Source organism: Artibeus jamaicensis, unplaced genomic scaffold (assembly GCF_021234435.1).
Source record: "Artibeus jamaicensis isolate MK-2021 breed Jamaican fruit bat unplaced genomic scaffold, CSHL_Jam_final contig_685, whole genome shotgun sequence".
Classification (NCBI taxonomy): Eukaryota; Metazoa; Chordata; class Mammalia; order Chiroptera; family Phyllostomidae; genus Artibeus; species Artibeus jamaicensis.
In genome coordinates, this window is record NW_026521924.1 from 14,733,855 (window position 1) to 14,758,360 (window position 24,506).

Genomic DNA, 24,506 nt, shown 5'->3' on the forward strand with positions numbered 1-24,506 from the left:
ATTATCTGCTGAGAGAGAAGTATATAAACAAAATACATGTGCTGACATCATGAGTATTCGGAGGCACTTTGGCTCTAGAGGAAGTGCTTTCCTTATTTTAGAGAGGTGTGGAAAGGCTTCATCTGGATGTAAAACTGATTCTTGAAGGGTAAGGAGTTCCCCTAGAAAGCAGGATTAGAGGGCATCGGAAAGGCAGGGGTATGGAGTGAGGGGAGGAGTATATTCAATACTCATTTGCTTAGCATTTACAAAGTTTGTAACTTTTAGAAGTGTTCTGAAAGTGTTACACTGTGCAGTAGGAAGACATTAGGATAGAACAGAGGTTGTAAAGTGATACCCAGTTACAATACAGATTGAACTGGTTAGTCGGGGTTTGTGCTCTCTGTTTTAGGACACAGCGTTTTGGGATATGATAGGCTTTTTTTCCCCCCCTTAAATTTAATTTTTACAGTTAATATTCAATAACATTGATTCGTCATGTTTTCAGTCCTGTGAACTATATCACGCATGTAGATGGAAGTAACCACCATCACAGCCAGGACACTGAGCCTGGATTAGTCACACCAGGTTTCCCAACCCTGTTCTCTGGCAGCCTTCATTCTATTTTCAGTTAATGTAACTTTATCTTTTCAAAAATGTTATATAAATGGAATCAGACAATATATAATATTTTGAAACTTGCTTTTAAATTTTTATTTAATTATATTTTATTGCCCTGGCTGGTGTGGCTCAGTAGATTGAGTGCCAGCCTGTAAATCAAAAGATCGCCAGTTCAGTTCCCTGTCAGGGCACATGCCTGGGTTACAGGCCAGATCACCAGTAGGGGGTGTGCTAGAGGCAACCACACCTTGATGTTTCTCTCCCTCCCTTCCCCTCAATCAATCAATAAATAAAGAATAGTATTTTATTGGTTATGCTATTACAGTTGTCCCAATTTTTTCCCCCTTTGCCCCTTTCCACCTAGCACCTCCCACTCCTTCAGGCAATCCCCACACCATTGTTCATATCCACGGGTCATGCTTAGGTTCTTTGGCTACTCCATTTCTTATACAGTAGTTTACATCCTCATGGCTATTCTGTAACTACCTATTTGGACTTCTTAATCCCCTTTCCTCTTCACCCATTCCGCCATACTCCCTCCCATCTGGCAACCATCAAAATGCTCTCTATATCCATGATTCTGATTCTGTTCTTGTTTCCTTTGTTTTTAGATTTAATTGTTGATAGGTTTGTATTTTCTGCCATTTTATTGTTCATAGTTTTGATCCTCTTTTTCCTAATAAGTCCCTTTAACATTCTATATAATAATAGCTTGATGATGATTAACTAATTTGGTTTTTTCTTTTCTGGGAAGCTCTTTATCTGCCCTTCAATTCTAAGTGATATTTTTGCTGGGTAGAGCAGTCTTGGCTGTAGGTCCCCGCTTTTGATGACTTTGAATATTTCTTACCAATCCCTTCTAGCCTGCAAAGTTTCTTCAGAGAAATCAACTGTCTTTTAAAAAAAAAAAAAAAAGATATTATTTATTTATTTCTAGAGAGAGGGGAAAGAAGGGAGAAAGAGAGAGAGAAACATCAGTGTGTTGTTGCCTTCCACATGACCCTAACCAGGGACCTGGCCCGCAACTCAGGCATGTGTCCTGACTGGGAACCAAACTGGCAACTGCTTGGTTTGCAGGCTGGTGCTCAATCCACTGAACCACACCAGCCAGAGCTCAACTGGTAGTCTTATGAGAACTCTTCCTGTACATAACTTTTTCTCTTGCTCCTTTTAAGATCTCTGTCTTTAACATTTGGCATTTTAATTATGACATATCTTGGAGTGGGCCTCTTTGCATCCATCTAGTATGGAACTCTCTGTGCTTCCTGGACTTGCATGTCTATTTCCTTCACCCAATTAGGGAAGTTTTCTTTCATGATCTTTTCATATAGATTTCCAATTTCTTGCTCTTTGTCTTCTTCTGGCACCCCTACGAGGTGAATGTTGGATCTCTTGAAGTTGTTCCAGAGGATGCTTATATTTTCTTTTCTTTTTTCTTTTTCTTTTTTCTGGGGGGGGGGGCATTCTTGTTCTGATGGGAACTCTGCATCTGATAGATGCTTCTCCCCATTTTGTTTAATTCTTGGGGAGTTTTCATCTATTCTTTTCATTTGGGCCATGTTTCTTTGTCTGCTCATTTCAGCAGCATCCCTGTGTTTGTTTGTGTGTGTGAGGTAGAACTGCTATGACTACCTGTCTTCGTAGTGTGACCTAATGTAGAAGTGTCCTGTAGTGTCCATTGGCTCAGCCTCCCATCACCCAAGCTGGGTGCTTGAGGTGCGCCCTTGGTGTGTGCTGAGTACATCCTCCTCTTACAGTCGAACCTTGATTGCTGTTGGCAGATCAATGGGAAGGATTTACCCTGGCCAGAGACTGGCTTCTTTCACTCAGCATATTGATTTTGAGATTCATAGACGTTCTATCAGTGGTTAGTTCCTTTTTATTGCTAAAAAATATTTTATTGTATAGATGGACCACAGTTTATCCACTTAGTTAATATTCTTTGATTATGAATAGAGCTTCTTCAAATATACATGTATAGGCTTTTATGAACGTGAGTTTTTATTTCTCTAGAGTAAATAGCTGTGAGTGGCATTGCTGAGTCATATGAAAAATATTTTAACTTTATAAGAAACTGCCACGTAATTTTCTAAGGTGACTGTACCAAGTTGCATTCCCACCAGGAATGAATTACATAGTTTCTGTTACTCTGAATCCTCTTCATCTTATTGTCAGGTTTTTAATTTTTTTTTTAATTTTAGCCATTTTAATAGATCTGTAGTGTGTCTTATTTTTATTTTAATTAGACTTCCCTAATGATAAAAATATTTTGCATCTTTTCATGCTTCTGTATATATCTTATGAGGTGTCTTCAGATCTCTTGCCAGTTGTTTAATTGAGATATTGTTGAACTATTTATTATAGGTACAAGTTCTTTTTTTTATATATAAGGTGTGCAGTTTAAGTTAAAGTTCATAATTTTGCAAATGGGTGTCCAAGTTTTCCAAAACCATTTATAAAAAAGATTATCCTTTCTCCATTGAATTGCCTTTGTATCTATGTCAGAAATCAATTGGCAGTATTTGTGTAGGTCTTGTATCTATGCTCTCCATTCTGTTCAATTGAACTGTTATCCCTTTACTAAAACCACACTATTTTTGTAACTCTAGCTTTGTAATAATCTTAAAATTAGATGATTCCTCCAGCTTTATTCTTTTTAACTGTTTTGGTTATTCTAGTTCATTTTGGATTTCTGTTTTAATACAGCCCGTCACAGTATTTGTCTTTTACCTGGATAATTTATTCCATTTATATTTAATATGGTTAGCCATATTTCTGTTTAACTTTTCTCTCTGTGTCTTATGTTCTGTGGCTTTTTCTTATCTTTTTTTCTATCAGTCTTTGGATTGTTTTTATCATTTCACTTTCCCCCTCTATTTCTACTTTGAAAATGAATGGTGTTTTTGTTCTGTAAATAAATACCATCATAGATATTATAACCTGGAGCCATAAATATCAGAGTCTGTTATTAATCAATGTCGATGTTTATTTGAACTTTTGCATAAATAGTCCTCTTTTTTTGCTCATCCTTTTCTCTCCCAACTCAAACTTTCCAAATGGGATTATGTTATACTCTTTTTTAGAGACATTTACTGGATATAGATTTTTTACTTGGCAGATCTTTTCCTTAGCACACTGCAGGTATGAAACTGTCTTGGCTTCATTGTTGCTTTTGGAAAAATCAGTTGTTCTCATGTTGCTTCTTTGAATGTAATCTGTCTTCTCTGTTTGCTTTTCAGATTTCTCCTTGTCTCTGTTTTTTCTTGCTGTTTTGTTATTATATGTTGTAGATTTCTTTTTATTGATCTTGTTTATAATTTGTTGGTTTTTGGAAAGTGATTATATCTGGTTGCTTCTGGGAAAATCTCAGCTGTTACCTATTAAATATTGCTTTTGTCCTGTCCCTTTTTCTTTTATTGTACTACCAGTTAAAAGTACATCAACCTTTCACAGTGTTATTCTTCTTTTTCCTTAGTTTTGCCTTCTCTGCTACACCGTGGATAATTTCTAGCCTAGTTTTTAAAGTATCCTGTTCCCTGCAGATACTCTGAAACATCTCTTATCCTATAAGCATAGTTTTACTTCATGTTTGAGTCCAATAAGAATCAGAAGTTTCTGTGGTTTTTTTGTTGTTGTTTATTTTTTTTCTGCCAGTTTTTACTTTGGAGTCTTTTCTTAATGCCTAGTTATCTTTGATTACAAGATGGATGTTGTATTGGAACAATTATCTGTAGGAATTGTTTAAGGGCCAAACATAGGAAGGTACTTTTCTCCACCAAGAGCTTACTTATGTTGGTTATCTGTGGACATCACTGGTCGAGGGACCACCCTAAAACAAGCTTCAGATCTGCTGTTCCTTCTGTAGGGCTGTAATACTTCTTTGGATCTGTCACTGCCCCAACTCTGGTCCCATCCACTTTCACCTTCTGGTTGTAACTCTGAAATCTTAGCTCATGCTGGAGGGATTCTCGTATTAGATGCTTTACCTTATTAGAGCACTGGGCTTTGGTTTCTATCAGAACAAAATTCTAATTTTTAGGGATCAGCAGACTGTTCGGGCTTGCTTACTTGCTTCTCTGGGTTCTCATTTTCTCTTCACTTTTGACTATAATTGCTTATATGTTTTATTTAAGAAAGAAAAAAGAAGAGGGAGGGAGTGTGTGTGTGTTTAATCCATTCTTTTTAGTTGTTCACATTGGAAGGGTTGACCCAAATAAGCCCACCATTACTGAAAATAGGAATATTATCTGCAAAAATCTTGGTTACTTACTTCGAAAACTGAGAACCTCTAATCACACTTTCATGGATCATCTACACCTCCTGGTTATTTGTCCTTTTCAGGCATTTTGCTCTGTGACCTCTGCGGTGAAACTAATTTGGATGAGGAGTGGAGAAAGAAAGAGAATGAAATCTGAATTGCAATAATTGTGAATTAATGGTTCTATTTTTTTTCTTTTAGGCACGTACTGTAACAGTCAAGTATAATGTACCAGTATTCTCCAACTCAGATATAAAAAGGTTGCTGATCCGATTTGCTTCTCATAGGGGATAAAAAGATGTGTCAGCCTTTGGTGATTTTAGGGTCAAAATTATAGGTGTTTAAAAATCTTAACTTGCTGCCCTGGCTGGTGTAGCTCAGTGGATTGAGTGCGGGCCTGTGAATCAAAGGATCAAGGTTCGATTCCCAGTCAGGGCACATACATGCCTGGGTTGCGGGCCAGTTCCCAGCAGGGGACGCACGAGAGGAAACCATATATTGATATTTTTCTCCCTCTCTCCTTTCCTTCTCTAAAGATAAATAAATAAAATCTTTTTTAAAATCTTAACTTGCTTACTTTATTGTGCTTTACAGTTTCTTGTTTCAGTGTTCTTCACCTGAGTAATTCCTGTGCATTCTTCAAAACTAAGCTTAGATGTTATTTTTGTCCCTGATAGCTTTTCCCCAGGTTGGTAGGTGACTTAAATTCCCTTCAGTGCCTTCAGAGCACTCGGCCTTATTTCATTTAAGCACTGATCACTTAGGAGAGTAATGGTCTGTTTTCTTTGTCAGAGGACTTAGAGAGAATCCCTTCTGGGCCACAGGCACACATTTCCTAGTGCATAGTAAGTGAGCACTGAGTGAGCGAGCATTCTGCTCTTGATTTAAAGGGAGGAGAGTAGTAGAAATTACAGGCAACTGTGGACATTTGAGACGGGCATTCCAGGTAGTATTAACTACTTAAGTTCTTTCTTATGTCATGTGGCCTTCTAAACAGTGCCACTTTTGAAAGGGGAAAAGGTAAGTTTTTGAGACTCAGTATTTGTCTGCTTCTATAAGAAAGCATGAACATGTGCGTAGTTATACTTTCCTGAGTTTGTTCCACAAATCCTGCTTCTTTCACCAGCATGCACTGCCTGATTGCTAAGAAGAGCTCACTCTCTGTAGCAATGCCTAAAAGGTGCTGTTTTTCTCACACAACTGCTGTTCCTGTCCACAGGAGTCCTAAATCATGCAGACAAGGCAATATAAAGCACATTCCTCCTTCTTTGCAGTAGAAATCTTTGTCCTGTCTGGATGATTATGAGACCTTGTTCATTCACTATGGATGATCTAGCGAAGACAGGATTTTTTTTTTCTTTTTGAAGATAGAGACTCTGGTAGACATGAGGGTTATAAGAACTAATAAAACCCTTGCAGTTTAAAAGTGGACTTAACTTTTTAAATTTAAAGTTCCAGAATAATCTTTACAGTTCTAATACTAGAAAATTAATTTATAAAAGTACATTAGAACAAACAGCTAATTGACTTGTACAGTTTCCTGGTATTAGACCATTTACTCGACCCCCAATTTTCTTCTTAGCTGCCAGATTGAGAAATAGAAATTATATAGAAGAGACTAAAAAGAGAGACTGGCTGAAGAGGGCAAGAGAAGTTTTTATAGAAATTAATTAGTTCTAATTATATTCCATTTATGTCAATAAATTTCTGATTTTGGCAGTGTATATTTTAACCTTATTGTTTAAAGGAGTTTCCATTTCCTTGCATCTTATGAAGAATAGGTTAAGCCCTGGCTGGTGTGGCTCAGTGGATTGAGTGCCAGCCTGTGAACCAAAGAGTCGCTGGTTTGATTCCCAGTTGGGGCACATGCCTGAGTTGCAGGCCAGGTACCCAGTGGGCCACATAAGAGGCATCTACATATTGATAGTTCTCTCCCTCTCTTTATTCCTTACTTCCCCCTTCTAAAGATAAATAAATAAAATCTTTTAAAAAATATAAAGAATAAGTTAAACAATGAAATAAACTATCCATGTAATTGGCTTTGGTTATAGGTGTGGTCTGACTTCAGTAGGGAAAATTTTGTTGAGAAGATAATTTTTCATAGTTTATTGTAATTGGCTTCTGTTATGTTAAACATTGAACAAACAAAACTTACCCATATCTTCAGAGTCCATCCGAGGGCTTTTTACATAGAAGTAGTGGTCTGAAATTGTTACCCACTAAAGTTACATTGTCTTTTATGCAGTTACGTGGGAACAGTAAGAGTTAAATAAGGGTATTTTAAACGGAAATTATTGGGGAAGGTAATACTTATCTGCAAGTTAGGTTTTCCTGAGGTATACTCATGTTATAAACAGTGCATAAGAGAATTGACCTTCAGAACATTTAGGGCTCAGGCACTTTTTCAGCTTTCCAAATAACTATTATAAAAATTGCTAAAATAAAATTTCTCCAGTGTTCTTTTAATTTTTATTATTGTTGGGGGGATCTTAATTGTGGCCCTGTTCTTTAGTAGAAGAACATATAATGCTGGGAAGGAGAGAGAGAAAGCAAAAGAAACAATTGCTCAAGAACCCTTCAGTTCCTTCTGGCTGTGTGCCAGGTACTAAGTGTTTGGGGGCACCCTGCCTTTTAGAGGCAACTTCATTTTTATTTTACTTTTAAAAAATAAACCGACGTTACCAGTATTGCCCCAGTAAATTCAATTAAAAGGGAGAAAATTAAAGTTAACATTGATTTGATCAACAGATATTTACTGTGCATCCTGCAAAACACAAAGCCTTCAGCTACATACAGGAAAGTAAAAAGATTTGACATAAATCTTGACTTTGGGAAGCTGTGGATCTAACAGGGAAATTAAGGTTTGAAGACCACTGTAAACGTGGTTTAGGAAGTGATTAAGTTCTGTAGTAATGAAAAAGACTGGAACCTTGGCGGTCAGCCCACTTGGCTTTGCATCCCAACTCCATTTCTGCTGGATATTCTCAGTCAAGCCTCTGAGCTTATCTGTAGATTAGGGAAAGAAATGCCCGCCTCATGGTATTGCTGGGAGGTTAAGATATTTAAAGCCGAGAAGCTTTTTTAGCTCCAGACTTGTAATATCTAATTTCCTATTCAGTACCCTTTTTGATGTCTCAAAGCCATTTTAACCTTAAGTCCAAAACCTGACTTGTGAGCTCTCTTCCAGAATGTTTTCTATTTCCAGGAGTGGCATCAACAGTCTGTCCAACCAGAAATTGAAAACTCACCCCCCACTTCTTTACTCCATTATCAATCCACCCAGAGGTTATTTTTACACCATAAATTTTTGTTCCTCGCATTAGTCCATTACCTCCATTGCCACCACCATTGGTCAAGAGTCCGTCATCTCTCTCACACAGGTGAGCGTTAACAGCCTTTTGTCACTAAATCTGTTCTCTGCCTGTCCCATAACCAGCCAGAGCAAAATATTAAAAAATCTACATGAATCACTTTTCTGCTTAAAACTCTTCAGTGAATTTCTATTATCCTTAATCTTGCGGATACAGGCATATTTGTCTCACCCTTGTACTGCTTTGCTCATTATTCTGAAGGCCTAGCATAGTTCTTTTTCATCATAAATGTTCATGGACTTAAGGGATGAACAAAGGAAGGAATGTATGAAAGAACCAAACCAGTGATGGAGAAATGTAGGCTGTCTTTGTGTTTCCTTCCTGTTAGGCTGCATGTGATTATGCATACATATGTTTTTAAAGAGATAAGAGTGAAATTCTACTTTTGTATAATGTTTATCTTGCTGACTTCTTCCTATCTTTTCACATCCCCATTTTATCCCCAGCTCACCACCCTTCCCTTTCTCCCTTGCACCATCTTATCTGAGCTGAGCTCCAGAGCCCTGTTATCTTCTCCCTGTGTAGTTACTGAAGGCCGACCATTTGAAATTCATGTGAGTGGCTTGCTTACTGTAAGCAGAGTATTCAGTATGTATGACAGTAAACTGAAGCGTGGCAGGGTGGGGGTGATGCAAAACCTCTAGTTGTCCTCCCACTGGAGAAACAAATCCACTAGTTCATAGATTGGGTTCCTGCTCATGGGGCACAGAAAGCTGCCAGGGTCAGTCAAACAAGTACTTGAGAATCCTTGAGTTTCATTAGTGAACAACAGTCTCACTTTGCTCTTCATAGAGAATGCCAAGGCCTTAGAGAGCAGAAGAGGACTGGGTGTTAAGAGGGTGGTACATGGGCTCGTAAATGGGAGTTGGGGGATATTTTCCATATGAGTCAGGTGGTTTCCAGGGAGAAATGAGGCCTCATTTTGTAATGTCATGTCAGCCCATGAGTTGGCCCTCAGAGGTTGGGGCTCAACCACAGCTTCTATAATTTTTGTATTTTAGCAAAAGCTAAGAATGAAGACTAACCCTTTCAAGATAGGTTTCTTCATATTGGTTTTCACTAAGGAGCTATGGTGTAATAATAATTTGCATGTGTTTGGTGTTTCTGAGCCCTTTCTGGAAGCTCTCTCATTTGATCTTCTCCTCAGTCTGCAAGTACAGTTAGGCAGGTTTTATGAGTGATGAACCAAAGCTGGAAGAAGCCCAGTCGAGGTCCTATAGCCAATTAGGGATTTGAAACCAGTTCTCCACTGCTTGTTTCATCACCCCATTGCATCTAATCCCAGTTACTAAAGTTGTGTTGATCTTACAAACTTATTAAAGGCATAGTAGAAGAACTTCGAGATCCACAGATGAAGGGTGGCTTACAGGTTTAAAATATCAAGCAAAAGGAAAAAATGCCTATAAAAAAATACGAAGACTGAAGAGAGAGAGAATGTTTTTATCAGAGAAGCTAAGAATTTAAAAGTTCAGTATCATTTCATCAAAGTCATAAATAACCTGGGCTCAGTATTTCTACTGGTTTCAGCTGTCTTCTGTGCTTTTTTGGCTGTTTGCATGTGTACACACATACACACCCTTACCCATCTTCCTAGGGTCTCGCTGTTGTAAATGCAGGCATGCAGCCACCCCAGAAAAAGCCAGCAGTCCCACAGCACAAAGGACCTTGTTCCTGGGGAAGAACAAAGGTTACAATAAAAAGTGTCTGCTTTCTGATTTTTTGCTTAGTATGTCTGTGTGTGTTTTTACACTTAACCTTTGGTAAAGTGTAAATTAGGTAAAGAAATTAGATTACCATCATTGTGGTGGTTTTATAAAACCAAAGAAATAAATATTTGGAAGTAATTTTTAAAACTGTTTTGGTTCACTTTTTAGTAAGTACTTGCACAGTTTCGTTGTTTTCTGGCCATTTAAATTTGTACTTGTGGGACTCCAGAGTTTTAACAGAGGCAAGTTATAGGAGTTTTGTGGATGGAAGAACTCATACATAGATAATACATGGCTCTTTTGATTTCATGTATTAAAGGGGGGGTATTACTGATTGTGTTTATTAAACTCCCCAGTAGAGCATTAATCCCCATTCCAGTCTCTCACTCATCCTCTTAAAGCTTTAAGCCACTGAAACCATGGTCATATCGAGTCATGTCTTCTGGCTTATCTTCTTTGTGTATGGTAGTTAAACTCCTGCTTAAATATAGCATTGGGAAACATGCCGTTGTCATAAATGTGTCTCCTAGAGCTCTCAAATAGGCACAGTCCTGAACACTCAGTAGCTCATTGAAGCCTTACCACACACCTGTGAGGTGATTGCAGTTATCCCCACTTTCAGTCTGGTTGAATGTCAGCTCCTCCAGCGCTGTCTTTGGGTGAGTTACTTCACCTTTCTGTAGTTCAGTTTCTTCCTCTGTAAAATGGTGATAATAACTTTCTCGTCATTGGTGTGGTGAGAATTAAGTCTGCCTAAAGCACATAGTGAATGTGCGTATCTGGCCAACAGGTAATGAATGGTTGTAGGCGTTAGCTGTTGTGTTGCCTTACTAGTGTGTGGTTGCATGGCAAAAGAAATCACTGCCACAAGAATCAGAAGTTTGGTTTCTGGTTCTTGCTCTGTTGAATATGTGGCTGGGGGTAAAAAAAAAATTTTTTTCTTTCTGAGCCTCAGTTTTCTTACACCAGCTTCATTTTAACCTTTCATTTGGAAGTAACTTCAAATTTATGAGAGACCAAAACAGTAGTACAGATGTGACACCAATGGCGTATACAACAGAAGACAAAATAAATTGAGTGTATCAGCATTAAAAGTTTTGTGCATCAAAGAGCACCATCTACAGAATAAAAAGGCAGCCAGTAGAGAGAATATATTTGCAAATTGTATGGAGGGGTGTCCAAGCTTTTGGCCTCTCTGGGCCATGTTGGAAGAAGAGGCGTTGTCTTGGGCCACACATTGAATACATTACAACACATAATTGGGGAAAATTTCATAATGTTTCAAGTAAGTTTACAATTTTTGTGTTGGGCTAAATTCATAACCATCCTGAGCCACATACAGCCCACAGGCTGTGGGTTGGACACTGCCGTAGGGATTAATAACCAGAACAGATGAAGAACTACTACTCAACAACCAAAAAAAGAGGAAATCCAATTAAAAAAATAGCCAAAGAACTTCAATAGTTAACTCTCCAAAGAAGATAAACAACCAGTAAGCACATGAAAAAATGCTCAGCATTGCTGATCATAAGGGAAATGTAAATCAAAAGCACTTCACACCATTAGGGCGGCTACTATAAAAATAAATGCCGGCAAGGATGTGGAGAAATCGAAACCCTTGCTCCATTGCTGATGGAAATACAAAATGATGTTGCCAGTGAGCAAAAGACCATGGTGATTCTCAAAAAATTAAACATAGAATTACCATATGATCACCAGTTCTACCTCTAGGTATTTACCCAAAATAAAGGAGTGCAAGAACTCCGAAAAATATTTCTACATCTATAGCAGTGTTCTTTATGACAGCCTGAAAGTTGAAATAACCCAAGTGTCTATTGACAAATGAATGGGTAAAAATGTGGTCTATATATACATAGAAGTATTACTCAATCTTAAACATATATATGCTGAGTGAAGTAAGCCAATTGTAAAAGGTCAGATATTCTGATTACACTTAAACAAGGCACCTGGAGTAGTCATGCTCCCAGGACAATAAAGTGGTGGGTGTAAGGAGCTGGGGGAGGTGGAAGTTGATGTTTAATGGGTACAGTGTTTCAGTTTGGGGTGGTGAATAGTTGGGGAGAGAGGATGTGATGGTTGCAGAAGTGAGTGTACTAAAAAAAAAGTGCCGCTGACTGTATACTTAAACGTGGTTAAATTGATAAATTGAATATATTTTACTATGATTTGTAAAAATGTTTTAACAAATTAATAAAAACATTTGTATTTCCTTTACCCAGATTTACCTATTGTAATATTTTACCCCATTTGCTTTATCATGTGTGAGTATGTACTCTTTTTAAATGATTTTAGAGAGGGAAAGAGAGAAACATCGATATGTTGTTCCACTTATTTATGCGTTCATTGATTGCTTCTTGTACGTGCCCTGACCAGGCATCAAACCTGCAACCTTGGCATATGGGGACGACGCTCTAACAGCTGAGTTACCCGGCCAGGGCCAGTGTGAGTATACTCTTGAGTGAGTATACCTGACCTACCATCTAAATTCCAGTTTTATCATTTGGTCTTGGTAGTATTGTCTTTTAATAGCATTTCCCGCTCCCCCTCCAGTACAGGATAGGGTAGGACATTGTATTTAGTTGTCTTTAGCCTTCCTTTGTCTTTAATAATATTGATGTTTTTGAAGAGCACAGTATATCTCCCTGCCCTGCCCCCCACCTTTTAACAGAGTCTTGCTTGGTTGGTTTGTCCCATGTTCCCTTGTGATTAAATTGAGATTACACCGTCTTGACCAGAAAACTGCACAGGTGATGCTGTGTCCTCCTGAGGTTATGACCTCTGGAGACTCAATACATTTTTAATTAAATACAGAGTAAGAGGAATCAACAAATGTTATAGGAATCTCAGAATGGTCGAGGAAGACATCATAAAGGAGACTTAGCTTACCAGTTTGGTGGAAAGCATATTTCTAAATTTCATAGAATTTTCTCAAATTTTGCATTGATTCAGCTTACTGTTTTCTGTCAGTTTTTATTAAACTTGCACGTGTATAAAATAAATTAAGGGGAAATTACTGATTTCTATTTTTTAATTTAATGAAATAAAGTATATCTTTCAAATGGTGGTCAGGGGTCAACTGATAATTAAATAGGATTCCCCAAATGACTTGGATCCATGTAAAATGACATTGAACGTTGATGTGTGAGAACAAGTCTTTATTTCCTTCCTGGTTTCGTCAAATGGTCTGTACTCTTGGCTTTGCCACCATTCCAGAGCCTTTTAGCTATAGAAAGCTGTGAAAAGTACTGTTTTTGCCAGCTTCTATAGAATGTGTGAATAGTAGTAATGCTATGGGTCTATTCTCAATGCCATCTTTCCCTTCCAGGTTATCCAAACTTTAGCTGAGGAGGTAACAAGCTACTCTGAAGAAGAGTTAGGGTTAATAATAGGTTTTGTTTATGTTAAGGGAATCACTATGACCATCGGTATACATTCAGTGGTTTAACGGGTAGGAGAGCCAAATGCACATTTAAGGCCATTGTTGTAAGGTGATTTTTCTTTCTTCCCAAATGCTTTTTAAAAATGATTCCTGGGCCCTTGTGCCTTTTGTTTCTGCAGTGTAAAGAAAAGCAGCCTGAAACAAGGTCTTAACACCCCTCACCCCCAGCTGCCTCTGAACACGGTGACTGCCAGATCTCCAAACATCAAGTTCAGCTTTGTTCGCCAACCTGTCTGACATGTCGGGACCCGTGCCAAGCAGGGCCAGAGTTTACACAGACGTTAATACGCACAGACCCCGGGAGTACTGGGATTACGAGTCACATGTGGTGGAATGGGGGTAATTGCTTCCTTTTACTTCACTATGCTCACCCCAGGGCCTGACTCTTGTGGGTTTGTTGAGTAATTCATGTCAGGAAACCTCACTGGCTGTGCATTTATAAACCTCAAGATTGAAGGCTGCTTTGCGTTTTCTTTTGCAATGAAGAAGCAAGGTATTGCTTTGACAAATTAACAGTTTTGATGGGCTTATTTAAGAGTCATTTCAGTCTTATTTTCTCCGATTTATATTATTTTGTATACAAAGCTGATAATTGAGAGTTGCCTGTCCACTTGCCTTAGCTAAGGGCTTTGCAGTTAGGTGAGAATACTTTAGGAGACTTCAAAAACGCCAAACTCTTACATAAAATGTTTTTGAGGTCAGAGAACCGTTGTCCCATGATGATTGTGAAGGATGAAACAGTTCTCCAGGAGGGTGTCTTCTTTCTAATGAGAAGCAAAATTAAACCCTAAACACTTGCCCTCATCATGAGACTGGGCATGTGTAACATGGAATTCAGCCCAAATTCCATCTTGAACAGTTGCACTCTGCCCGAACAGCTGTGTTTGCCCTCCTGATTCTCTGCAGTTCGTTTGGATGTTTGCACTTCTTGTCCTAACATGGTCTGTATGTAATTGATCAGGTCATACTTTTTTGTAATAAAAGCATTTTGACATTCAAATGCAAAAGAAAACCATTTGAAAACTTACAGGCTACACTTTATATCTATCCGTATGGGATGTCCATGGCCTGTAAATGGATAAATACAGGCTCCTAAAATTGTTGTGGGTGTATTTTAATCATATTTGGGTCTATTGCCTCTGCCTAAGGACACAGTGTGCTTTAAAAACAGCATCAAGAACCAGTGGTACAATACCAATAAATGTTACCATTATTGATAAATGTAACCATTCCCCTTATTTCACAGGCTTTGGGCTCTAGGAGTACCTCTGTGTTTTACAGAAATTTCAGCTACTCTATACAAATTGAGTGCTTTGCACTTAGATCTGTTAAAATGGCACTGAATACCCCTTTTGAATGTTTGGCATGGTGCTGTCTGGTTTGCTTTTGTTTTCTGTGCCTTCCCACAGGAGGAGAGCTCAACTAGAAATGAGTCCTCTTCCCCCACACCTTCCTTAATTACTGGGTTGTTCGTTGTCCTTAGTACCTTTGCCTGCTCTGTTCATTTAGTTTGTTTTTAGTTGCTCCAGGATAATGAATGGCTGATTGTTTCATGTTGGATTCTCAGTGTCTCCAGCTGAGAGTAAAGAGAATTTAGGCCTCACTGAATGGACCATGTTTGTCATTTAGAGAAAAGTTCTCTAACTTGTAAGCAGAGGCAGAGAGAAAATGTTGGCGCCTTTTTTATTTTTTTTAACCTCTGATGTTTAGTGGTCATGGAAGAAATACGGGCAAAAGTAGAGGAAGGGACCCTCTAACTAGTTCATTATCTGTAGCCTAGTTTGCAAAACTCCATTACATGCACTGTCCTCAGGGCTTGCCTTAGAGGACAGGTGGGAGGGAGGTCAAGCCTATACATTTGAAAGCTATTTAATCTGCAAAAAAAAGGAAAAGAGCCCATAAAAGTCAGCCACTCCCAAAATGTGCTTAATTGAAATATTCTTATAACGTGTTTATTTCTTGCTAAGTGCCAACACTGGGACAGGCGATAGGCAGGAATGTATAAAAATTGCTTTCCAAGGGAAAGCTGTCTCCTGTTGCAAACAAGTACCGGTAACAAACCCAGAGATAAGCTGCTGTGTGGGGTAGTCAGAGGTGTAAACAGCGTGGGGCTGAAAGGATGTAGAGCACACACATTTTTAATTGGCCCAATTAAAAAATTACAAAGAAACCAATTTAGGAATTATGTGAAATACCTCTTATTTCTTTTATTCTTACTGGTAGTAGAGTTTTATTAGTTCAATTAGTACTTGATAATTTGAACTGCTTAAATTATTGTGACTTTGACTCTCTGTTCACAGAAACCAAGATGACTACCAGCTGGTTCGAAAATTAGGCCGGGGTAAATATAGTGAAGTATTCGAAGCCATCAACATCACAAATAATGAAAAAGTCGTTGTTAAAATTCTCAAGGTTAGTACAAGAAGAGAGAGGTCGCAATTTCAGGGAAGTTTGGAATTGAGATGTGTTTTAAGTAACAGTGATTGCCTTTTTAAACTAGCATTTGAAAGTGTTTTTGGAGTGCTTCAATACCTTTATTTTATTGTGTTCTCTGAAATCAGCGGAGATTATCTTCATTTGACAGGTCAGGAAACTAAAGAGAAGTGATTTGACGCAAGTCACATAGCTAGGTTGTGGCCGAGGGAGGGAGTACAGGTTTAATCTTTCAAATCTGATACTGATTTGGTGCCTAATATTGACTTTATCTATTTTTAGTTATATTTCATGCTTTTTAAAAAAGATTTTATTTGTTTATTTTTAGAAAGGGAGGGAAACATGAATGTGTGGTTGGCCTCTTGCTCACCCCCTACCAGGGATCTGGCCTACAACCCAGGCATGTGCCCTGACTGGGAATTGAACTGGTGACTCTTTGGTTCACAGGCTGGCGTTCAATCCACTGAGGCACACCAGCCAGGGCTAGTTATATTTCATGCTTTTGTTTTCAGTGAATTGTTACCTCTACTGTGTAAGGATCAGCATTTAATTTTAGAGAGAGTGGGGAGGGGAGGGAGAGAAGGATCAATGTGCAAGAGAAGCATCTATCAGCTGCCTCTTGAGCGCCCCCAACTGAGGACCTGGCCTGCAACCCAGGCATGTGTCCTGACTGGGAATGTAACCAGCATCCTTTTACCTTGCAAGACAAGACCCAGCAGACTGAGCCACACCAGTCAGGGCATGGCTCAGAGTTTTTTAAAAATACTGATTCTGATTGAGCAGATCTAAGTGGATCTTGGGGATCTGTGTATTTAAAAAATCCAGATTATTGAGCATCAAAGTTTAATAGCTAGTGATCTTATTAATGAAGAAGTGATATAATTTTAAAACAATTTTTGAGAATTGTATCCAGTGTTTCCGTAGTCGGAGGCAGCTGCGTGGTCTGATAGGGTAGACACAGGTCACATGTGGCTTTTGAGCATTTGCAACGTGGCTAGTTCCAACTGAAATATGCTGTAAAGATAAAATAATACTAGATTTAAAAGGCTTCGTACGAAAAGAAAAGAAAAAAGAATAAAAATTGGTCATTAGTAATTTTTTATATTGGTTTACATGTTAAAATAAGATTTTAAATATATTTTGTTAAATAGAATTAATTTTGTTTGTTTCTTTATCTTTTTTAAAATGTATATGTGGCTTGCATTGTATTTCTTTTGGACCAGCACTATTTTAGACTGTTTAGGAGGAAGGTTTGGTGGAGGAGATACAGTTGGATCAAAGCCCTCCTCAGAAAAATGAAAAGCATTTCTGTCCCAGGACAGATGTGGAAATGATGGGTGAGGACAGAGGGATGTGGAAGACGTACTGTAGGGGCTCTGCAGAGTGGTCCTTTTAGAATGGAGAGAGGGCAGTGCTGATCATGGGGCTAGGTGCATGTTAGGGGCTCTGCAGAGTGGTCTTTTTAGAATGGAGAGAGGGCAGTGCTGATCATGGGGCTAGGTGGATGTTATGTCCCACTCATGTTCTTGAGTGCTTTTCATATATTTCATCGGATTCTTGAAACAGTCTTATAAGTACTCTTTTTGATAATTTTATGCATAAGGAAAGCCTTAGACGGGTTATGTAACTTTCCCACAGATACACAGCTAGCAGGTAATGAAAGTAGGATTCACATTAGGTGGTCTTGACTTCAAGGCCTACATTTACCTCACAAGTTTATGCTGCACAAAGATGGTTTGGTCGTCCTTGATCTTGGTCCTGTTTCCCTCTTCTGTTGGGTGTTTATAGACTTACAGGATGGAACAGGAAAAGCCCATGTTTGAACCTAATTGGTAAAAAGATTTTTCAAGATATTCGCTAGTACTGTTATCATTTATTACCCTATTCTGTGTAGTTATAAAAAGTTAACATTAAGACTGATGATTGAAATTAAATGCTAATTCTGCAGAGGAGGTCTGGTCTTTGGAATGGAAAGCTGTTTTTTCAGTTCACCATTTGCTAAGTAATCTTAGCAAGGCACAGAGTGCCTTGCAGAGGGTTGGGAGAAGAGGATTCAGAGATGAGTGTGACACATTTCCTCCCTTCAGGGAGCGAATACTAAGCCATTTATGTATTACATTACCTGTTGAAGTACTTCATTTCACTGATGTACTTTTACCCTTTTAGCCAGTAAAGAAGAAGAAAATCAAGCGTGAAATAAAGATTTTGGAGAATTTGCGAGGCGGCCCCAACATCATCACACTGGCAGACATTGTAAAAGACCCCGTGGTGAGTAGAGTAGACGCTAGCAGGGCCCGCCAGGGCTGAGGTGCTGTTTGACCCAGAGCACAGGCCTCTCTCTGTTCCCCTATCTACCATTAAGTGCTGCTTTAAAAGTGCTTAATCAGTTTAGCATTTAACTAGCTTGGGTCTTTCTTTCAAAGAGACCTCCACCCACAGACTATTTCTTATTCTTCTAGGCTAAGAGACTGATAGCACTGGAAACTGAAATGTGTTAATCCATTTTGCAAACTCAGGTCCGATGCCGATGGGCGATGGGCGCATTGTCGGGCTGCCTAGAGCCTGGTGAGACTTCAGCTCCATGTCTTCTGTTTGAAATTCATCCCAAAAATGACCTAAGTGTGGTGATGATCAGAGTTGGGAGGGCTTGTAGCAATAGAGGGTTTCCTACCACTGAGGCAAGGACTGCCAAATTCACCACGTAGCATCCGCAGACATTGTGCCTGGTAAAGCTGCCAGGCTGTTGCTAATGTGTGTTTTCTTTTTCTTTTCCCTAGTCACGAACCCCCGCCTTGGTTTTTGAACACGTAAACAACACAGACTTCAAGGTATAATATATATAACCAACCATTTCAAGTTGTTAGGCTTTTAGACCACATAGAAGGCCTTTTAGGGATATCATTATTAGAAGAACTTCCTTGTAACTTGCTTAAAAAGAGCTTTTCATCTTCATTGTTAAATTTTAAGATAGAGATACTCCTGTACATACTGCCAATTTCCACGTCTTGGTATTTTTGCCCTTTGACTTATTGTGTGTTCTCTTTAATAACCAATATGTTTACTTCTCCCCACCTTTACTATTCACTTAACAGTTTCCACTGATGTCAAACTTAATGAAAGCAATAACATGTGTTCAGTCAAGATCTGGCCGAGGGCATTTCACTTTAAAATGATAGTGTTCAAGAAGGAATGTATTGTATATAAAGCAAGGTCTTATACTTTAGGCTCTAGGTCTTAAAAAGGAATGGGTGGTTAAGGGTGGCATCAATTCTGCTAGAACACGTACCTTTACAGCAGATTTCTCTTAACTTTCAGCCCACCCAGCAGCCTACTTCAAACGATCTCCATTCTATTACAATAGAAAAATGTGGGTGCAATCTTGGGTTTCAAGTTGTAAAGGTACTGACTTGCCTTTGCACTAATTCAGTATCAGAAAATTTTAGGTATCAATAAATGGTTGAATTCTTTTGCTGACATAAGGGAAAAGGGAAGAACTTTTAGAATCAGAACAGTAACTTCAAAGAAAATGTGAGATAACATCACTGTTTAATGAATTGTGCATTTTTTTAAAGACCGTAACTCTTTAGAAACAAAAAGAGATATAACAGTTGTTCAAAATTTACTTTCAATTTGGGACATGAATGCTTCTGTCACATTGGCTTGACAGATTTGTCAGCAAGCCATCTGCATACCCGCTGGTGGTCTGCAGATGGGGTAGTTCCCTACCAAGGAGTCTGTGTGTTTGCCAAAATGCCTTTCATTAGAAGGTCTGGAGGTAAAAGAAAAGCAGACTCAGTTGCAAATGCTGTCAGGGCATGTTACTTACATAAATTGGTATATTCCCAGCAGTGGATTATAGCTTCAGAAATACAAGTTAAAGTAATTCTTGAATTTTGCATGTGGAGTTAAAGACTCAAAGCATCCCTTTAAAGTGAATGTTATGCTGGAGAAGTAGAGATGGATGTAGAAAAAGCTCTTGGGACCACAGCAAATAAGCCAAGTCTTGGTTTAAATTACTACAAGTGAGGATGAGAAATTGCCTTCCATCAGCAGTGTCTCATGGCTTAAATATTGCATTTGTCTTTAACAGCAATTATACCAGACGTTAACAGACTATGATATTCGATTTTACATGTATGAGATTCTGAAGGTAAGGGAACCTTGGATACTAAATATCTAAATTGAACGTCCATTTGTTAATTAACCCAGATGACTCTTTGTAAAATATGTGGAAAGAAGGGCTCTCTTCGTATAAGTTTTTAATAAGTTAACAATATCAGAATTCTGCTCATGTAAAGATTGTAAAATAGGATTTGGTAAGAATATAACTTAGAATGCTGTGGAAAGGGTGCATAGAAGAGAGCTGGGACCCCTTAACTATTTACCATTTCCACCTTGCTCCTATGAAAGTTAACAAATTGTTCAAACTTGTAAAAATAGCTCCTTGTGTACTGGCTTCTGGTATACTTAATCTTACTTAAAATTGAACAAGTAAAACAATAAATTTAGCTGTCAAAGGGTCATTGTCCTAAGGATTATGTAAATCTCTGCTTAGAGATTGCTGGTTTAAAGTGGACTTTGATTTCTAAAGTGAGATTACCAAATATCTTGCTCCTGGTAGTCATAAGACCAATCAGCTTTATAGCTGAAAAAATTGCTAAGAGTTGGCTGGAGTTTCTTACTAAATGAGGGTTGGCATAAAGCCTGCCTTTGAACCTTAGAAGTGTCCTGAAGAGGTGATGCCAGTAGAGGTATTTGACCTTTCCATTGGCTTGTGCAGCCTTGTGGCAAACAGGACTTCATAAAATTAAGGATATGCTTCGTAAAATTAAGGGTATGCTTGCCTGGCCCTGGAAACTGTAGGAATTCAAGTCACCCTTCAAGGACAAGAATTTGGCCAGTGACATCAGCTGACTTAAAAGCTGAAATAAGCAAATCCCCAAAGGTTTTACTACTCGGCTCACCTTAGTTTGAGATTGGACTTGGTTTTCAAGTTGGATTTGATATCATAAATCAGGAGTTGGCCAACTTATTTACAGGGATGGAGAGTAAAATGTTTGATTTTCTGGTCCATAGGGTCCTTCTCACAGTACTCAGCTCTGCTGTTGTAATGTGAAAACAGTCACAGACAACATGCAAACAAGTAGGTGTGGCTGTGTTCCATTACCACAAACATTAGAAAGGCCGCAGGCCATATATGGGCCATGCTTTACCCAACTCTATTGTAAACTCTTAGCTACTAAAGAATTATTGGTCTATGAATAACAGTTTTGTAGTACATATCGGTGTTCTTCTTTTGAGAGGCCCGTATTTGTGAAAGTAATCCAGGATTTGGGTTAGGGAGAGAAATTGGGAGTGATGCAATTGGTGTACACTTTGGGTGTTTTGGAACAGAAAGGTTGTTGTAACAACTGTGTAAGACCAGAACTTTGACATTCAGGGGCCATGATTTTGACTTTGGGGTCTTGAGCAAGTCTCTGAAGACTGCCTCTGGGAGTGTTGTCCTCACTGTGATTCCCAGTGGTGTTGTGAGGCTAGAAGGAAAACTACGGAGGAACAGTGGAGGAATATAAGTAAGGAACTTGAACGAGAAAATCACTGTTAAGCAAGCTGATTCTTTTCTCCCTGTTTCTCTCACAGGCGCTGGATTACTGTCACAGCATGGGAATTATGCACAGAGATGTGAAGCCCCATAATGTCATGATTGATCATGAGCACAGAAAGGTAATATGATAGACTGGCAAATGTCTTCACTGGCTCAATAGAATGTACAGCCTGTCTTCAGTGAATGAATTAACAAATAAGAATGTTTGAACTATTATTTATTCATATTCCTAAGAATACTATCAAAGAAGGAAACAGATTAGTGTAGTAGGCAAAACGGTAACTCCCTTCTCATTTGCCTCCTATTTCTTACTGGTACAGTGTGCATAATATTTGCTCTGCATTGCCACTAGGTTATTGTGAGAATTGAGTGCACACCGCTGTGAAATGGATGAAATATTCAGATAATGCTGCAGCTTGGCAAGTGCCATGAAGCCCCTGAGCTCTCTAAGTACTATTAATGAGATCTGTGCTCACCACGTGCTTTATAGCATTTCAGTTTTGTGAGATAACCAAGCCTACCTTTTACAGGTGGTAATGACTCTGCTGTAAGCTTTGGCAGTGTAGGTGATTTTTTTCCAACTGAAATTCTTTTAGACACACTATGTGGGATTGTTTAGAGGCAGGCGATACATGCAGGAGGCAGATAATAAAAAATCCTTGTCCATGAGGAACTTGCCTTTGGGGGAGGCTGGTGGGCTAGAAAGTTAAAAGTGACATGGAAGAAAAGTAAGTTAGGCATAGGGAACAGCGGAGAGTGTTGTGTTTTAAACAAGGGGTAAGAGGAAGATTTCATTGCGAAAGTGATTTTAGAGGATACTTGAAGGGCACCAGCCACGCAGCCTTGGGAAGAAATGTGTCCTAGGTAGAGGATGCAAAAGCCCTGAGGCAGGAATGTGCCTGGGTTGTAGGAACAGTGATAAGGATAGATCTGGGATTAGAATGACTGGAGAGAAAGGAAGGAGATGGTAAAGTTTTCTTTACTAAGGGGTAAAGAAAACCAGATCGTGTTAGGCCTTTTCTCTAAAGATGCAAGATTTTACAGTTTGAGGAAAGGGTTGGCAAGCTCTCACTTGCCTTTTCAAAAGTTTACTGCATATCACCCTAGCCAGGTGGCTCAGTTGGTTGGAGCTTCATCCCATGATTACCAGTCAGTGCAGGTTTGGTTCCTAATAGTGGTATGTAGGAGGCAACCAATTGATGTTTCTCATATCCCCCCACCTCTCCCTCTCTCCTCCTCCCCCTCGTCCCTTCTCTTATGCAGAGAAACTCAAGTCTCTCATACATGACTGGTGGGAATATAAGGTGGCACAGCCATTTTGGAAAATGCCAGACTGTTGTTTTATACTTTGTTGGATTCTTTAAAAGCTAAACAAACAGCCCTGGCTCTTCTGATTGGGCCCATTGTCCCATAAAGGGAGGAGTTGCGGGTTTGAATCCCAGTCAAGGCACATGCCTATTGTGGGATCAGGACCACTTGGTGTGTACGTGGAAGGTAGCTGATCGATGTTTCTCTCCCTTTCTTTCTCCTTCTGTTTCTCTAAATAAATAAATAAGCCAGTAAATAACTAACTAACTAACTAAATAAATAAAGCTTTAGAAAAATCTAAATAGCCCTTGTTAATGTGGCTTAGTGGATAAAGAATGGCTTGTGAACTGAAAGGTTGCTGATTTGATTCCCAGTCAGGGCATATGCCTTGATTGCAAGCCAGGTCCCCGGTTGGGGGCGTGCGAGCGACAACTGGTCCATGTTTCTCCCCTTCTCTTTCTCTCTTCCTTCTCCTCTCTCTTAAAATAAATAAATTTTAAAAAATATTGTTTAAAAACCTAAACAAACATATGCGTATGCATAACAAATGATCCTTAGTTCCACACAGAAACCTGTATATGAATATAGTCTATTTTTGTAATAGTTGAAAATTAGGAGGAAAAGCATTCTTCAGTGAGGAAATAGTTAATCAAACTGGTATGTATATACCATGTAGTGTTACTACTGAATAGTATTACTCAGCAATAGAAAGGAAAGATAATGAATGCCACAACTTGGTTGGATCTCTTGCTAAGTTGGAAAAAAATCTCAAAAAGTTATGCTGATTATTCCATCTATAATAACATTTTCAAAATAATAAAAAGTTAGAGAACAGGGGTTGCCACAGGTTAGAAAGTGGAGAACAAATAGCATAAGGGACAGCTGTGGTGATGGGACAATTCTGTATCTTATGATAGGAGTTCTCCAAATCTACACATGATAAAATTACATAGAATTACACACACACACACCCTAACACGGGAAACTGGTGAAATAGAAGGTCTGGCTGTGAATTGTGCCTATGTCAATTTCCTGGTTTTGGTATTATACTGTGGTTATATAAGATGTTACCATTGGGGAAATGTAAAGCTAGATAAAGAGTACATAGAACATCTCCAATTCCTGTGAGTTTGTAATAATTTTTCAATGTGAAGCTTTTGAAAAGGGGCATTCTGGCTGCTGTGTAGAGGATAGAGGGCAAGAGCGAAAGTAGCTTGACTAACTAGGAGAAGGGGCTGTGGCAGTAAATCAGTCTCGAGATGGTGGTGGCGTGTGTGGACCAGGGCGGTAGCAGTGGAATAATAATCATGGTCAGAGTATGGTAGAGCCAACGGGATTTGTTGACAGATGTGGGGTGTCAGGGAAACAAGAGTCCAAGGTGAAATTTTTTGGCCTGAGGGACAAGATCAGTGGAATGACCTTTAATCGAGAAGAAGGGGTTAGGCGGCAGGAGAAACAGAATAATCAGAGGTGTAGCCTTTGAGGTGTGTGTTAGGTGACCAGAGAGGGAGAGGTGGCTGGTAGGATACATGGGCTAGCGGATAGGTACAAAATGCTGACATGCTGTGTGTGAAGCCACAAGACCAGAAATACTCTTCTGAGAATACTTGGTAAGAAAGGAAACTCAGGGATAGCTCCGGAGCACTTTTATTAGGGGTTGAAGAGAAAGACTATAAAAAATTATACTTTCACCCTGGCTGGTGTGTCTCAGTGGATTGACCACCAGCCTATGAACCAAAAATGTTGCTGGTTTGATTCCCAGTCA

The 24,506-nt window shown here is 38.9% G+C and overlaps 1 protein-coding gene across 1 annotated transcript in view; it reads left to right on the top strand.

Annotated features, from left to right (window-relative positions):
* Positions 1 to 24,506, top strand: part of CSNK2A1 (casein kinase 2 alpha 1) — a 50,323-nt gene that overhangs the window by 14,463 nt on the left and 11,354 nt on the right. The window contains 6 exon segments of the mRNA XM_037143161.2: positions 13,515 to 13,734; positions 15,696 to 15,807; positions 17,995 to 18,096; positions 18,606 to 18,656; positions 19,919 to 19,978; positions 21,469 to 21,552. Coding sequence (XP_036999056.1) covers positions 13,634 to 13,734; positions 15,696 to 15,807; positions 17,995 to 18,096; positions 18,606 to 18,656; positions 19,919 to 19,978; positions 21,469 to 21,552 — 510 coding nt within the window. The 5' untranslated portion in view covers positions 13,515 to 13,633.